At 39.1% G+C, this 18,452-nt stretch overlaps 1 protein-coding gene across 2 annotated transcripts in view; it reads left to right on the top strand.

Annotated features, from left to right (window-relative positions):
• Positions 1 to 3,647: 3,647 nt before the first annotated feature.
• The window catches only part of LOC139172352 (catalase-like), a 33,953-nt gene continuing 19,148 nt past the window's right edge, over positions 3,648 to 18,452 (top strand). For both annotated transcript variants that reach the window (XM_070761383.1, XM_070761393.1), the window contains exon 1: positions 3,648 to 3,862. In XM_070761383.1, coding sequence (XP_070617484.1) covers positions 3,797 to 3,862 — 66 coding nt within the window. In that variant the 5' untranslated portion in view covers positions 3,648 to 3,796. The remainder of the gene's footprint in view (positions 3,863 to 18,452) is intronic.

The following is an 18,452-nucleotide window of genomic DNA, read 5'->3' as shown; positions in this document are numbered from 1 at the left end:
GTGAGGTAGTTGTTAAGTGAGTTTTGCCCCATTTTACAAGCTTTCTTGCCAGAGTTGTTAAATGAATCATTGTTAAGTTAGTTAACATGAAGACAGTTATCAAATTAGTTAACATGGTTAGTTAAATGACTCTGAATGACTCTGGCTTCCCCAATCCCTTTGCTTGTCAGAAGGTTGCAATAGGTGATCACATGACCCCAAGGCATTGTAACTGTTGCAAAATATTTGAATTTAAATATTAAATAAATATGACCATGAGGTCATAAGTGTGAAAAATGGTCGTAAGTCACTTTTTTCAGTTCTATTGTAACTTCAAACGGTCACTAAATAAACTGTTGAACTACCTCTATGTCACTTTCTATTATCCATTCCTTAATTAAGGAGACAAATAGCCTACGGAGATAAAGTTATGTCCACTATTGTGCCCATTTCTTACTTTCTGTGGACAGCACAGCAAGGATAAGGACATCCATATACTGCTGAAAGAGAATGACAGAGTAAAATAGAGTATCCCAGAAGCAGAATGAGGGACAAAACTGTCCTCTTTACAAGCATATTTAGATCAGAAAATCATAACTTCTTCCCATTCTTCTCTTTAAATTTTTTTTTTAATTGAATAGTTTTAAAAAGCAACATGCATATATACATATATACAAATCGGACACACCATACTCCACATAACATCAGCATATAAAACATAACTTGACAAAAACATAAACTATTAATATTAATTGTTATATTTACATATATTTATATATTTTTGTAGTATTGCGTATTGTTATATCTTCTTATATTGTTGAATATTGATACAAAGAGAACCACTGAACAGCAAACATAAGGAGGCAAGAGATCTAATGAAACATATGATTAATTTGGCAATTCAATAAGAAATGAGTTGCAATATTAAAATGATGATAGAAAAATATTTTGAACATGCTAACAAGCCTGGGAGGTTGTTGGTCCATAAGTTAAGGAAAGAAAGAGCAATAAGAACAATCCAACAACTTAAAGACGAAGAAAGAAAATACACCATGGAACAGAGGAAAAAAGATTACCCGAAACCTCTTGAAGACATTATATAGTCAAGCAGAAATTGTAGAAGAGAACATCAAGAAATACTTGGGTAACAAAACCTTGCCAGACCTGTTGGAGGAGGAACAAACAATATTAAATAGAGAAATTGTTGTGTTTTGGGATTTGCATGTTAGCTGAGCTGTTGTCAACCAGGTCCACTCTATTGAGCAAAAGTGCTAAACCCTGATTGGTTCTCCTCCTGTTGGGCGTTCTATTTGAACCAGGGTCTCCTGGCAGCAACTCCTTTGCTGGAGTTGCTCACTGTAACCAATAAAGAGCTGAGGCAATCTGCCTCCTGCCTCTTCAGTATTGGGACATAACATCTGGTGATAAAGGTGGGATACTGAAAAGCATCCAGTCTGGCTGGAAGGACCATTTTGTGGCACCAAATTCTAATTCCAAACAAAGATTACAACAGCCGCCATCTCGTCTTTCCACCCACCAACCCCATTCGACTCAAGCAATGAGGCATGGGACACATACATGACAAGATTTCACTGCTTTCTGGGAGCCAACGACTTGCAAGGCCTCTCAGATAATTGCAAATGAGATATGTTCCTGAGCCGTTGTGACCACAAGGTCTTTGATACTGCTGTGTTGCTAATGGAGGCAGCACCTGTATATTCAACCATGTGGGCCACACTGCAAGACCTTAAAAAACACTACGATCTGGCACCCTCCAAGGTGGTTAGCTGGTATGAATTCTATGAGCAGCTACAACAGGAAGGAGAGAGCATCAATGACTATGTGGCGACTCTACAAAAGACATCAACCCATTGCCAGTTCCACAACCTAGATGATGCACTGCTGTAGGTTAATGTCCTTAACTGGGGGGTTAAGGACATTAACCTACAAAAGAAACTTCAGCTAAAATCAACTTGAATCTAAAAACTGCACTGGAAGAAATCATTGACAGGTAGGACAGTTATTAATCTAATCCTGCATAGCTTCATCTCTGGCAATATTAATCTACTAACCAGAGCATACAAAATCTTTGCTAGACCAATTCTTGAATACAGCTCACCAGTCTGGAACCCGCACTGCATATCAGATATTAATACAATTGAGAGAGTCCAAAAATATTTCACAACAAGAGTTCTCCACTCCTATGCGTGCAGCAATATACCTTATTCCACAAGACTTGAAATTTTGGGCTTAGATAACATAAATGATTTTGTGAACTACATTTAGGTCAGATTGAAGGCGATGAAGTTCTATGCTTTTAACAACCACCAGGTGTGGGCTCCTCCTAGTTTGGACCAGATCACCTGAACCAGTAGCGACCCGCTGGTGATGTCACAATAATGTCATGGATCTGGTTTGGTCGGTGCTGGTCCATGGACGCTGCCATCTTTTGGGGGGTATATTTTTCAATTTTTTTACTGTTTGGATGTTTTTTCTTCTGCTGTTGCTTGAAAAAGGGCCTCCCACCTGCCTCAAGATTTATACTTAGCTTTATTCCTTGGCCCAAAGCACAGTTGATCAGCTCCTCAGCTGTGTTTCGAGCTGATTATAGCTACTGAGCATATGCAGAACTGCATGGGGGATGCGCACGTACATGCGAGCAGAGCGTTGAGCGTGCAATGTCACAACGCAAACTGGAGGCGAAGGAAAGTGGAACCCAGCCCTCGTAACTGTGTTACTAACTTACCAGTGTAGTGATTCACTTCACAACTGTGGCAGGAAAGGTTAAAGTATAAATGGGACAAAACTCACTTAGCAACAGAGATTTTGGGCTCAATTGTGATCGTAAGTTGAGGGATCAGGAGAGACATGATAGCAGTGTTCCAAAATCTCAGGGGTTGCCACAAAGAAGAACGAGTCAACCTATTCTCCAAAGCACCTGAGGGTGGAAACTAAACAAGGAGAGAAGTAATTTAGAACTAAGGAGAAATTTTCTGACAGTAGAACCATTGATCAGTGGAAGAGCTTGCCTCCAGAAGTTGTGAATGCCCCAACACTGGAAGTTTTTAAGCAGATGTTGGATAACCATCTGTCTGAAGTAGTGTAGGGTTTCCTGCCTAAGCAGGGGGTTGGACTAGAAGACCTCCAAGGTCCCTTCCAACTCTGTTGTTATTACTATACTATACTATACTATACTATACTATACTATACTATACTATACTATACTATACTATACTATACTATACTATACTATACTATACTCTACTACTACTACTACTACTACTACTACTACTAATAATAATAATAATAGTATAAAACTACCCCTATGGAGAGCTTTAGTTTCAAACATCAGGCAAGCATCAAGTTCAAGGATGCTTCTGTGCACATTTACCTGTCAAATAATAAGGTGATCTCATCAGACCAGTTGCTTTGTAGCTACTTCTTCCTTCCAACCGTTTCTTTTTTTCCTCAGATCCGCAAACTGGCCAGCTACCCTGCCTCCAAATGTTCCTTTGCAAGCATCCGAAATATCAAGTCATTCGACTCTTGAGTCTTGACCCAACAAGCATCGGAGAGGAAACGCGGTGATGGAGCCCCAAACCAATGAAGAAAGGAAGAGGCGGGGCCGCGGGGCGTTGAAATTTCAGCAGCTGGTTTATATATTAAGCAGTTGAAGCCGGGTGTTAACGAGGGTGGTTGCGAGTGATGCAGCTTTGGTGACTCGACCCCCCTTTTCGTAATAAAGAACCTTGACACAAACGCTTCCCCAGCCGACAGCATCCCGGTGTCTCATTCGGGGTCTCAGAGCCTCTCAAAAATGGCCTGCGGTCAAGATTACGCCAAGGAGCAGCTGAAGCGCTGGCAAGAGCAGCGGGGATCCCAGGTACATAAGGGGATCCCAGGTGGAACCTCCCCGTGTCCCGGCAGAATCTGTTTCTGGCGCGCGTTTGCGTGCCTGGGAAAGTCTGTCAGGCAGCCCATCCGGTGAGGGGGCGGAGGAGATCAACCTGGAGTAGCGTGGTGGTAATACAGTGTATTGTTCATGGAACCGAAGAGAAGTATTTTGTAATGGGACAGCAGATAACAGCAAAACGGAATTGGAGATATGTGGTTAATAATTGGGAAGAGGGAACTGCAGTAGTTTCGTTGTCGGTGAAGAGAGGAGATTGGCTAAGTTTAGAAATAGTTTCAGAAATAAGATTTGATCTGGTTTGGATACTCTACATCTCTCTGTCTTTGCAATAACTAAGTAGCGTGTTCCATGCTGGTAAAATATAACGCAACTAAAAATATCACGTAAAATAAAAGTTGAGTAAAGAGTAACTTGTTTTCTTTTCCTCCCTTATTTTAATCATAGTTTATAAAGAGTTCAAAGGGACAAGCATTCATACCTGGCTCTGCCGGTTGGTTTGGGAGAGCTTCAATGTAAAAGCGGATGCTGGATTCATGTCCGTTTCCACACACACCCGTTACACTCGAACGAACCCTCTCTGTCCATCTTTTGGGTTATCATATAGTTGTATTTTCCTTAGTGTTCCCAGACCCCCAATTATTTTATTGTTTTATTTTACGGTTTATAGAGTCCTTTTCTTTTTTCCCCTTTTTATTGTAAGCCACCTAGAGTAGCCCCACAGTGAGATAGGTGGATAATAATAATAATAATAATAATAATAATAATAATAATAATAATAATAATAATACCAAAATTAGAGCTAGAGAAATTAGTGAAATATGAAGATCTAAAAATCGAGCTGCAACGACTCTGGCATAAGCCAGTGAAAGTGGTTCCAGTGGTCCTTGGCACGCTGGGCGCAGTGCCAAAGGACCTCAGCGGACTTTTGAAAACCGTCTGAATTCACAAAATTTCCATCTGTCAATTGCCAAAAGCCGCTTTACTGGGATCGGCACATATAATTTGCAGCTATATCACGCAGTCCTAGGTGCTTGGGAAGCACCCGACTGATGATGAAATACGAAATCCAGCATAGTAAACTCGTTTGCTGTGTTGTATTGACAACAACAACTATTATTGTTATTATTATTATACTTAATAATACTTAATACTTAATATTCCTTCCTCTTCCTATTTTCTCCACAACAATCCTGTGAGGTGAGATTGACTGACCAAAAGTCATCTGGATGGGTTTTTTGGCTGGTCTCCTGGTTTCCAGCTGTTTTAACTATTAGAACAGGGGTCTCTAAACTTGGAAACTTTAAGATTTGTTGACTTCACAGGCTGTGGAATTCTGGAAGTTGATATCCACAAGTTTTAAAGTTGCCAAATTTGGAGATCTGTGCAATAGAGCAAACTGTTATAAATTATTGAGGAACCTCTGGACAAAATGACTTATTTTCCTTTTCTTACAAATTAGTCTAATGTAGCTTACTGTATTTTGGGACAAACAATTCTTAACTATGTCTTAAATCAATTTATAATGACTTATTTCTATCAAGAAGGAAAATACTTTATAGAATTATAGAATTATTATAGAATTATTTTATTGGCCAAGTGTGATTGGACACACAAGGAATTTCTCTTGGTGCATATGCTCTCAGTGTACGTCTTTAATGTCTGTCATATTCTGGCAGATTGATAGATTGTGACAGATTCTATTGACCTATTCAATGAAATACGGTATTCACTGTACCATTTTACAAAGAGAAAATGCAGGTCCTGGTATAATCCATCCATACCAAGTTTTTTGAACCTTATCTTCAAGAGAAATAAATTTATACTTGACCACTGAAAGAAGTATTTAAGAAGAATTAGTATCAATCTAAACGATACCAGTGGTCAAGTATAAATTGAAATCTTCCTAATTTCCTATGCTTTATTCTGACTTGAAATATAATTTTCAACTTTAGCCATTAGAATAAATGAAGAAGCTGGGATAAAAGTAAGCAGTCTCATTTTCAGGATGCTTTTGAGAATCCAATTAAGATGAAGCAAACAGTCTGTTTTTTGTCTGCTTAACTGGTAATTACTTTAATACAACATAATAAACTGCAAGAGAGCCAGTTTGGTGTAGTGGTTAAGGCATCGGACTAGAAAATGGGAGAGTGTGAGTTCTAGACTTGCCTTGGGCACAGAGCCAACTGGGTGACCTTGGACTTGGCTCACTCTGAGCTCTAGGCATTGTCAAACATCTTCTGAAAAATCCTTGTCATTACCTGACATGGTTGAATGGAAGAAACAAAACTCTGCAATCATAAACACATCTAAGGAAAAGTCAATACTAGTCAATTTTGTTCTGTTTTCCTTTTCTTTTTTATTAACCAGGAAGCTCAATTATTAAATAATGGGATCATTAATTATTTTAGGCTATTTTGATTGAAGATTCTGGAATAGAATGAAGAGCAATAAAGTTGATTTCCCTCTTTATCAATCAAATGCATTTGTTTACAGTGCAGTAAAGTTGAAATTTACTGTATATTCTCTTCCCCAAATTTCCTTTTAAGATTTTAATGTACAATTTAACAGACTGAACCAGGATACAAGCAGGTGATTCTTCAGCTTAAATATTTTTGATGTTTTTATATTTCTAGCTAAGTTGTCCAAAAGATGGCTGTGTATAGCAGTACATGATCCATCTTCAGTTTGTATGATAAGTTTCCTTTGCTGTTTTCTCCTTCGCTCCCTTCCTAGCCTGCAATTTGCAAAGCAGATCTAGAGTTTATTCAACAAGTAGAGATTGAAAGGATTCACCAAAGTTATCCTTTTAAATAGGTGAAAATAATTAGATACAGCCTAGGAAGTCATACAGTATTATTAAAGGGTTCAATTCAATTAAGATTCAATTTTATTATTATTTTTTACTGGATGGGAGTGTTTCTTCCAGTAAAAGCACAGTAATAGTTTTAGAACATAGCACTTACTAAGTGTGAGTTCATTATGGAGATTATTCATTTTGCTGAGATGCATTAATATGATTAGCACTCTTGCCCAGCTTGCACCCAGTTATTTCTATTCTGTGATAAATGGTAGAAAAGGTGGATAAGCAACTTCAAGGGATTAATTCCATCTCCCATCTCTTATCAGAAAATCTGCCACAGAAACTTCAGACTCCTTTTGAAATAACAGGGGAAATGGTTGCAACAGTTAGAGTAGGAGAGTGATATAAATGAAGAAATCCTACTCAATCTCTTTCTGTTTTTGCAATTGAATATGTATTGCCCCAAATGCATAACAGACATAGTGTCACCAGTTTGATTTCAAATACAGTATACAGATAGTTCTTAGTTAACAATCACTTATTCATCAATCATTCAAACGATGGCACTGAACAAATGGTACTTATTACGTTCTTAAAGTTTCAGCCAGCATGCACATATACATTACCTGGGCATGTGGCAACCAGCCCATGCTTTTGATATTTATAGTGTCCTGCAGTCATTTGGTTGCCATTTGTAAGCTTCCCTGCCAGTTGCCCACAAGCAAACTCAAACTTAATGGCAGAGAAATTTGCAAGTTCTTTCTGTAAATTGTTTTTGCAATTTACTCTGCAGCACCTGGCCCGATCATGCTTTTGCATTGTAGTATCTCTCACATGGTTCTGTACTTGGCAGCAGCCACTCCCAGGCCAGTCAATCCAACCACCTATGTATCATCCCACATCCATCAGCAGCCACTGCCAGCCCTGCTATGTTCGTGCCATGTGGGAGAAATACACATTTTCCATCAGCTGGCAGCAAACAATCCCAGTTCTCACTCCATGACAGCCATTTATCTGCCCATTGCCACTTGATATTTACAACTTCCTGCCACCTTCGCCATTGACTTTGCCAGTAGGAAGTTGTGAGGATATCCTTAGTTAACAAGCTGTGTCCCTTGCATAACAACTATTAGCATTCCACAATGGGATTAAAACCAAACTTCAAACAGAGTATATGTGGCAGTGGTGGTTGTCCAGCCCAATAACACAAAGCAATATAGTAAAGGTAAAAATATTATTCACAATTTATACAATAGACTAACCAGCATATACAGTCAGCTACATATATTAATGGTTCAAGCTTTTTAGAATGGTTTTAGATTAGTTATTTATATTAATTGGATTTCAGATGTTTTATTTATTTATTTATTTATTCATTCATTCATTCATTCATTCATTCATTCATTCATTCATTTATTAGATTTGTATGCCGCCCCTCTCCGCAGACTCGGGGCGGCTAACAGCAATAGTGAAACAACTGTATATTTATTGTATATTGTTTTTTTTTATATGTTGTGAGCCGCCCTGGGTCCATGGAGAGGGGTGACATACAACTCCAATTAATAAATAAAATAAATAATAAATATCCAAATTAAGTAATATACGGTTTTAAACATACAGCACTAATCATTAATCTCTGGAGAGGGGCGGCATACAAATCCAATAAATAAATCCAATAAATAAATATTACACACAGTTCCATGCAATACCATAATACAATCCATAGACCAATGTTTAACACATAGCAGGTACATAGACCAATATTTAGCACACAGCAAAACTTAGCACACAGCAATATTTATTCATTCATTCATTCATTCATTCATTCATTCATTCATTCATTCATTCATTCAATTTTTATGCCACCCTTCTCCTTAGACTCAGGGCGGCTTACAACATGTTAGTAATAGCACTTTTTAACAGAGCCAGCATATTGCCCCCACAATACAGGTCCTTATATAGCAAGCACTATCAAGACTAACTGCAATAGCCACCAACAACCAACAATACAGTACAATACAACCCAATAGAGAGCAGCACATCTGTCTCCCTTTTATGGCTAATTGCAGCCTAATCCTTAAAGTAACATTATTGCAACCTAGCCCTTAAAGTAATATTATACCATTTCCTCCAAACATACATTGCTGGTTAGTTCATATATTGACAAATCCAACCAGTGCAGTACGTAGTACTGACAACAACAGCTATGGAAAGGTGGATTTCCATCCGTCATATGATTCCACGTTTAAGGACTACCTTGTTTAGCATCAGATATTTCAGTCCTAGTTACCATTGTTAAGCAAGGACTACCAATATGGATGTTTTGGGAATGATCATGCACACAATAGCATCCTGATTACTGATTTTTCCAAATAACATTGGCATCACAGTTTAATGAAAAATAAGTGTAAAAGGCTTTTGGAAATACAGTGATACATCTACTTACGAACTTAATTCGTTCTGTGACCAGGTTCTTAAGTTAAAAAAAATTGTAAGAAGAAGCAATTTTTCCCATTGGAATCAATGTAAAAGCAAATAATGCATGCGATTAGGGAAACCAGAGGGAGGGTGGAGGCCCTGTTTCCTTCCAGGAGATTCCTAGAGAGGCCCCACAGAGGCTTCTCCCCACCTTTTCCAGCCCTGTTTCCTCCCAGGAGATTCCTAGAGAGGCCCCACGGAGGCTTCTCCCAGTCTTTTCCAGTTACAGTTTCGGAAGCTTGGGTTTGTAAGTGGAAGATGGTTCTTGAGAAGAGGCAAAAAAATCTTCAACACCCGGTTCTTATCTAGAAAAGTTCGTAAGTAGAGGTACCACTGTACTAAACTTGAACTAATATGAAACTTGAGTTAATATTAATAGAATGTTAAACTTGATTAATAGAATGAATATCATATACGTTAATATCATTTATGTTAATATCATATACCTGAATATCATTTACACTAACATACTGCCTTGTCCCTTTTTACCCCTAGTCCCCCTTCCCCTATGTATGTTTTGCTTGTTTTGACTGTTTTTTTATGTGTAGAAAATCAATAAAGACTTTTTTTTTAAAAATGAAAAATACAAAATTGTACCCTGTTTAGTATCTTGGCATGTGTAATAGAATGAGCAATGAGAGATGAGTTTTGTAATTGTTTTTTTCTCATTTTATTTTTTTAAAATAGCATCCAGAAAGCGTACTACGAGGTTTTGATGAGCTTCAAAGTTCTGATACGCGTATTATATTTAGCTTTAAAGCCGTATGCTTTTTGCTATTATAATTAAAGAATATCTTTTAAAAATAGAAAAGACCATTTAAATTTAAAATTGTACCGAATATCTTAATTGCAACTGGATTAACAAAGTGATTGCATGTAAATTAAATCCTTTGAGATACTTCCCTGTGGTATAAATGCCCATTAAGATTTGTTATCAGCATTCAACTCTATTTAATTTAATTATGAGATTAAATTGCATGAGGAAGACCTTTTAAATATATAGATTTTAAAAACCCATAAATATGGTAAAATAAGAAGTTGATATTCAAGCTGTCACTGGTTGCCTGAAGCATAGAGCTTTTAGAAATATTTTTTTAAATACAGGTAACTTAAATGGGTGTATTAACAATGCTATCATGTAGGTTGATATAATGAAAAACCTCATTATGATTTATATACACCACCCCAAAGGTGTTTTGCAAGGCATTGAATTAAATATGTTGGCCATGTTTCCAAATATAATCCTGGCTGAATAAGTTAATATGCATCTTTTATCCTTAGGTTCCTCTCTAAACATTTTATTACAATTTTATATAAAGCAACTAAGCATACAAAGCAACTAAGAAACCCAATGTCAAGATTTCAGCACTTCATTAGTATAAGAAATAGCCACGGTGAAGAATAATGTTTATTATTTTACTGCCTTTTTTGTCTTTGGAGTTACTGGGATGAACAATTGTGTGTATTTTAGCTGAATGATTTCACAGCAGATACTTGTAGCAAAGAAATGAAAGTTAAATAATACTGCTCTAAAACCCAGAAATAATACTGCTCTAAAACCCAGAATTGGATAAATGCATTAATATAAATAAATTTATCAAGCATTTTGCAATGTTGGAATATTCCTGTTTTGTACACTCTGGAAATAATACTGCTCTAAAACCCAGAATTGAATAAATGCATTAATATAAATTTAGTAACTAGGGTCTGGACAGATTTTGTTAGATTTGTTGTTTTATTGTAGAAGAGTGCTATCTTTTCTTATAAGCACATAATAAATAAAATTATTGCTGCTATTTCATTATTGTTACATTTAACATTTTTAAACCTAATTAAATTTGATGGTAGTTAATTTGATTATAACCTTCATTTATGTGCTATGGTTATTTCCCCCAATTTTCATATTTAAGAATTACAATTTAATAACAGATCTTAAAAGATTTCTGATATCGCGTAATACCTTAGGGCCACCTTTAATGACTTTTTTATTCATGCAGCACAGCAGTAAAAAAACCGATTTATCAAAAGTTTTGGAACGGTGGGAATATTTTCTGTTTTATGAGGCCTCGTGATGAAAGTTCCCTGAAGCATTCAACTAGACAAATGTATTCATAGATAGTGATTTTCTTATACATTTGACTTGACACACCACTTAAATTTGCACACCACTGCAGCAGTGGTGGGTTGTTTCTGGTTTTGGTCAGTTCTTTAGAACTGATAGCAGAAATTTGCTCCCACTCACTGAACTGGCAGCGATGACCAGTGGTCCATGCTCCTGAACTGGTTCTTCAATCGCTGTGGATTGCCAAAAATCCCTCTGCACATACGCAAAGACTTCTCTGCATGCACAGAGGATCATATCTGGTGCGCATACAAAAAGTGCACTTCTGTTATGATATAAACAGATAGGGAAGATAAGTAAAATCTTAGAAATGAATCTCAAGAAAATGTCCAAAGATACTTCACCAGAAGAGCCCTTCACTCCTCCACTCAAAATAGAATACCCTGTGAGACTAAACTTTCAATCCTTGGCCTAGAAAGTTTAGAACTAAGACGCCTTAAACAAGATCTAAGTATTGCCCACAAGATCATATGCTGCAACGTCCTGCCTGTCGGCGACTACTTCAGCTTCAACTACAACAACACAAGAGCACACAACAGATTTAAACTTAATATTAACTGCTCCAAACTTAACTGTAAAAAATATGACTTCAGTAACCGAGTTGTCGAAGTGTGGAACTCATTACCGGACTCCATAGTGTCATCCCAAACCCCCAACACTTTACCCTTAGATTATCTATGGTTGACCTATCCAGATTCCTAAGAGGTCAGTAAGGGGCGAGTACAAGTGCACTAGAGTGCCTTCCGTCCCCTGTCCTATTGCTCTCCTATATCTCCTATACCTTTCTTCTATTCCTATATCTCTTCTTCTATTCTTTCATTGATATGTTCTATTACTATATATTCTTTTCTATTATTTCTTAGATATATTTTACTATGAGTATCTCCTCTATAACCTTCATCATGTATTTTACTATGTGTATATAGATATATACCCACTAAAACCCTCATTGTGTATTGGACTGACTAACTAACTAACTAACTAACTAACTAACTAACTAACTAACTAACTAAATAAATAAATAACTAAATAAATAAATAAATAAATAAATAAACAAACAAACAAACAAACAAACAAACAAACAAATAAATAAATAAATAAATAATAAATAAATAAATAAATAAATAAATAAATAAATAAATAAATAAATAAATAAATTAAAAAAAATCCACCCCTGTACTACAGTATAACAAGATTGGGATATATCACCCAGAATCTTGTTGCACATAGTTATTTTATTAATGTCAAAAAATCTTCAAGTTGTCACTAAAGAAGAGTAAATTATCACTTAAACTGGGATCTGTCTTTGGCCTCCATTTTAAAAAAATACTACTTTAGTTTCTTTCTTAAAGTTACCCAGGATGCTTTATCCATGTTGTTTCTGAACTGAATAAATTTTTGAATAACTCCTTGAGATGAAAAAGTAGATTACAAGTTGTTAGTAATTCCTACAAGATTTCATTTGCATGATCGTGTTTCTCATCTTTCCTCTTGAGTGGGATGCATTGGGTTATCCTGTTTGACACAATGATTTGAATACTTAGATAAATTAGCCCTTGCTAAATGCTACCCTAGTCAACCATGAATCACCAAGGATGAATGATCAATGATATGAAACCAAATGCAGAATTCTCATTTGAAATTCCACAACATTATTTGGCAAGAATGAAGCGTAGGTTAAGTATTGGCTTTTGAGGGAAGTGCTGGGAGAACATTCAAAAATATATAAAATCACCATATATAGACGCTGCCATCTTGTTTTTTTGCTTCTGAACATGCATGTGTGCATATCAAGGAGCGAACCAGCAGCAAAGAAAAACAGAACCCACCCCGGTGATAGCCATGTTCAATAGTTTTCATTCAAAGCAGAAAATTAGTTGTTTAATTTCAGGAAACATTGCAAGAGGTGGTAACAATATGAAACACTCTCTCATTGCATTATAGCAATGTCATTTAAGCATCTTACCTGAAGCACATAAATTCCTGAGTCTGAATAGCACCTATGCAAGCAGAAAACTTTGTGGTTCAATTATGAGAAACATTTCCTAAACTATGTACCATATAAATATAATACCATTGGTCTAAAAGCTTTAATTATGAAATGCTTTTGAAGAAGTTGTGATTCTTAGAATTCTGGTTATTTCATTTGCTGACTTTAAAATCTGAGGGGCACATCTTTCTCTGGAGGGAAAAACAACTTTTTGATGTCAGCATAGCTTAATTTAAAGAATAGCCTTTTCTTTTTATAAATTCTTTTATTGTTTTAAATTTATTTATTTATTTTATTTATAAATAATTATTTATTTTATTTATTTATTAGATTTGTATGCCGCCCCCTCCGCAGACTCCGGGCGGCTCACAAAAATAACAATGTAACTAATCTAATATTAAAAATTCTCTAAAAACCCCTTATTTAAAAAACAAGACACACACACAAACATACCATGCATAAATTATATAGGCCCAGGCAGTGTTCCCTCTAATTTTTTGGGGGGGTGGGCGGAAACGTATAGTGTCTGAGCGGCAGTCCCTTCGGGACTGGGCGGCACAGAAATAATAAATAAACAAACAAACAAATAAAAAACCCACCCTGTTTTGCCTCAGAGAATTTCAAAATAAAATACTGTACTGTGTGTCTATAACAGTGAGCTCATAATAGGGCAACTCTATCAATATCAAAATGCCACTTAAATAGTTGAGCTAGTTTCAAAATAGATTTTGATTTTCTTTCTCTCTTCCTTACTCCCATTCTTTTTCTTTTTCTTTCTCTTTTCCTTCCTCTCTTTTTTCTATCTGTTTCTCTCTCTTCCTCTCTTCCTCTCTCTCTCCTTCCCTCTCACTCTTTCCCTCTAGGCTTCTGGGCAGGTTTGGAAAACTCTTGAGTTGATGATGATTTTTAAGTGAGTGATTGCTCACTGCTCAGCTTAGAGGGAACTATGGGCCCAGGGGAGATGTCTCAATTCGCCCATGCCTAACGGCAGAGGTGGGTTTTAAGAAGTTTGCAAAATTACAGATTAAAACACCTCACAAATGTAAAAAGGAGTGCATTGTTTAAAAATGGGGAAAAAACATCAAGTGCTTTTAAAAAAAGGAAAAGTAAGGCATAATAACATCAAAAAGGGTACATATCATTTTATATATAAATAATTACAACTCATATTAATATATGTATTTATATGTATTATATAGTTATGGATCTAGTGTCAAATACATATATATTTAGAATACATTTATATAAGTATAATTTAAACCAGGGGTCCCCAAATTTTTTACACAGGGGGCCAGTTCACTGTCCCTCAGACTGTTGGAGGGCCGGACTATTAAAAAAAACTATGAACAAATACCTATGCACACTGCAAATACCTTATTTTAATGTAAAAAAACTAAATGGGAACATACTACTTGGGGGGGGGGGAGAAATCTGAAATTCATACATGTTTATGTTTTGTTTTTAATTTTCTTTTGTTAACATCTGATTGGCTATACAAGGTTTTCTTGGTTTATAGAAAAATGTATAAAAATATATATAGAAAAATATATAAAGAAAGAAGGAAGCACTTTGGCATAATGGTTAATAAGTTAGAAATATAATTGGTGTTGTACCTTTTGAAGGAACATTAAGGAGGGAATTTAATTAAAAGAAAAGTATGTACCTGGATGACAACATTAGAAAAAAATCTTTTGCAACTTTTTTGATGATTGATATTAGTTACTGAAAAAATACCGCATTTTATTCAGGGAAAATTAGATGGTACATTGTATTGTTTGAATGTATGTTGAGAGAAAAATTTAAAAAAATTTACACCCCCCCAAAAAAAGTCCTTCCTTTCTCCGCCCCTCCATTCATTTCATTCTTCCTTCCTACCTTGTTCCCTCCATTTCTTCTTCCTTCCTTCTTCCTTTCCTTCCTTCCTTTTCCCTCCATTTCTCCTTCTTTCCCTCCCTCCCTCCTTCCCTCATTTCCACTTCTCTCTTCCCTCTCCCTTTTTTTCCTTCTTTCTCATTTGTTTTGTTTCCCTCTCCCTCGTTCTTTCCCTCCATCATTTTCTCATTTTTCTCTTTTTCTCTCTCACATTCCCTCCCACTCTCACTTGTTTTCTCTCCCTCTCTCTCTTGCTTTCTTTCTCTCTCCCTCTCTCCTTTTTTTCTCTCTTCTTTTTTCTTCTGCCCTGCAACACGCCGCGGGGCAGTCAGATGCAAGCAGAAGCTCCAAGACGGTGGCACCGACATCGGGTCGCAGTACATTGCTGGCACTGCGCTGGGCATGGGCACGAGGCTGGCAATGGCCCACTGGCTGGGCCAGGATGGAGGTGCCAGCCCCATGCCCAGCGCAGTGCCAGCAATGTACGGCGTCCTGCAACACATCAAGCCGCCACTGCCGCCGGTGCCTTGCAGCCAACCGCCACATCATTGCCCCATGGCTACTGCTCAGTGCCCTCCCATCGACCCACGTTTGTCTGCGCCACCTTTGCGGCTCGCCCTGCTGCCCCGCACCCACCAGAGCTGCCTGGTGCGGCCGAAGCGCAGGGCGGAGTAGGCGGCGGCTGCTTCAGACCCGCCCCTGAGCTGAGCTTCCTTTGGCTTCCTTCGAGGCAAAGCTGCAAAGCTCACCTGCCGCCTCGAAGGAAGCCAAAGGAAGCTCAGCTCAACGAGGACTGGCTGTTGGTCCCTTGGAGCTGCTGCTGCCGCCGCCCACTACGGAGATCCCTTCACCCGAACAGAGGCGTCAGTGGTGGGCTCAAGGGACCAAGAGCTGGTCTTTCTCGGGGCTGAATTATTGCAGCCTCTGAGGCCGCCTCCGCCTCCAGGCGAAGGGATCTCCTTGGTGGAGAAAGGAAGGAAGCCAAAGGAAGCTCAGCTCAACGAGGACCGGCTGTTGGTCCCTTGAAGCTGCCACCGCCACCGCCCACTGCGGAGATCCCTTCGCCTGAATGGAGGCGGTGACCGCGGCAGGTTCAAGGGACCAACTGCTGGTCCTTTTCGGAGCTGCGTTGCTGCAGCCTCCGAGGCCACCCACCGAGGAGATCCCTTCGCCCGGAGGCGGAGGCGGCCTCAGAGGCTGCAACAATTCAGTGCCGAGAAAGCCCGGCTCTTGGTCCCTTGAGCCCGCCGCCGCCACCTCCGTTCGGGCGAAGGGATCTCCGCAGTGGGCGGCGGTGGCGGCAGCTTCAAGGGACCAACAGTCGGTCCTCGTTGAGATCAGCTTTGGCTTCCTTCGAGGTGGCAGGTGAGCTTTGCAGCTTTGCCTCGAAGGAAGCCAAAGGAAGTTCAGTTCGGGGGTGGGCCTGAAGCAGCCGCCACCACTGCCTACTCCGCCCCGCGCTCCAGCCACGCCGGGGCCAAGTAAGCCGAGGCTAGGCCTGTCGCCCCCGGCTCCAAGCGCGGGGCCTGGGCGGCAGGCAAGCATTGGGAGGGCCTCGCTGTTGCCTGGCCGGGGAAAAGCTCCCCTCCCCATGATCCGGGACAGCATGGCCGTTAACAAGTTAGTGCGCAGGGGGTCCAGATGGCTTGTTTACTGCCCCCTCCAGATGCTCTTGCAGGGCTTCCAGGCTCCCCGCGGGGCAGCGAAGAAGCAAAAAAGCAGCACTCTCCCGCTCTCTCTCTCCCTCTCTTTCTTGATTTATTTCTCTCTCTCTCACTCCCTTTCTATCTCTCCCTCTTTTTTTCTCTCTCTCTCTCCCTCTCCGCAGCAGACCCCCCCCCAATGCCAAAAGTGCCCAAACGCATGCAAACCTCACCGGCGAAAAAAAAAAAAAGCAAAATTGGCACTGGAGGGACCAAGACGATCTGCAGCTGAGCGTCTGGAGGAGGAGGAGGCAGAAAGCCAGGGGGGCAGGGAGGAAAGCAATTGGCCAATTTCTTTCTCACCTTTAGGGAGAGGAACTGTTGCTGCTTTGCCACAGGGTGCTTTCCTCCCTGCCCCCAGGCTTTCCTCTTCCTTGCTGTCGCTAGACGCTCAGCAGCAGAGTGGAGAGGAGATTCGGGAACTTAGTATATAGATGGTAAAATCTCGTATGCTGCCGCGGGCCGGGTAAATGGCCTCAGTGGACCGCATCCTGCCCGCGAGTCGTAGTTTGGGGACCACTGATTTAAACCTAATTTATATAAATGAGTTCCGTATCTCATTGTGGGACTCATTTGTTTGAGTCCCACAATGCGTATATATACATATATACGCAATCCGCTCATAAATGGCAAGTGCCGTCAGGTCATCAATTTCTAATGTCTAAGGATACATTTATCTTTCCAATGATGCAACACCAGTCTTTTGGCCATAATAGAATCCATTTACATTAGAAGAGAATATTAGTAGCTCTGCTTTAAAATGAGGAGTCATTGGTACTCTCTAAGCTTGATTGCTTTCTTGCATTACACAAACTAGGTGGCATCATCAGTGTTGATACAGAATGGGGGTTTCTCTCATTTTATATTTTAGTGACTTGACCTGCCAGTATTGTTAGAAGTAGCCTTGGTGGTTCTTAAGTTGGGCTTTTTATTGTTAGCTTGTTTGACAGTTTATTAATTGGGTTTTTGTTTTCTTATTAATTAATTTATTTATTCGATTTTTTTAATGCCGTCCTTCTCCTTAGACTCAAGATGGCTTACAACATGTTAGCAATAGCACTTTTTAACAGAGGCAGCCTATTGTCCCCACAATCTGGGTCCTTATTTTACCCACCTAGAACGGATGGAAGGCTGAGTCAACCTTGAGCAGGTGATGAGATTTGAACTGCTGATCTAGCAGTCAGCTTTAGTGGCCTGTAGTACAGCACTCTATCCACTGTGCCACCTCGGCTCATAATTGGTAATCTAATGTTAAATTTGGTATTACTCTCTGCTCATCTGGGTATATTCCATATTTTTTGGATTATAAGATGCTATGGAGTGTAAAATGCACAGATTTTTTGGGGAGGAAAACAAGAAAAAAAATCTGCCTCTGCTTCCCAGCAATTTATCTCCTTGCAGCAAACTGCCTGGGCAGCTTCAGCACAGCTTGATTTATGGTTGGATCTGCCCAGGGATAAAATGCTCCCAGTTCGGGTGTGTCTATTAGTCGTTGGAGAGCCAGTAGCTATGGCAGTGTGAGGCTTTTCCCACCTGCCTAGATACCATCATTTGGGTTCTTTTAACCTCTGCACATGCACAAAGCATTCTGTGCA

This window comes from Erythrolamprus reginae, chromosome 1 (genome assembly GCF_031021105.1).
Source record: "Erythrolamprus reginae isolate rEryReg1 chromosome 1, rEryReg1.hap1, whole genome shotgun sequence".
Lineage (NCBI taxonomy): Eukaryota > Metazoa > Chordata > Lepidosauria > Squamata > Dipsadidae > Erythrolamprus > Erythrolamprus reginae.
The sequence above is the reverse complement of the archived record's forward strand: the minus strand, read 5'-3'. Positions and strand labels throughout refer to the sequence as shown.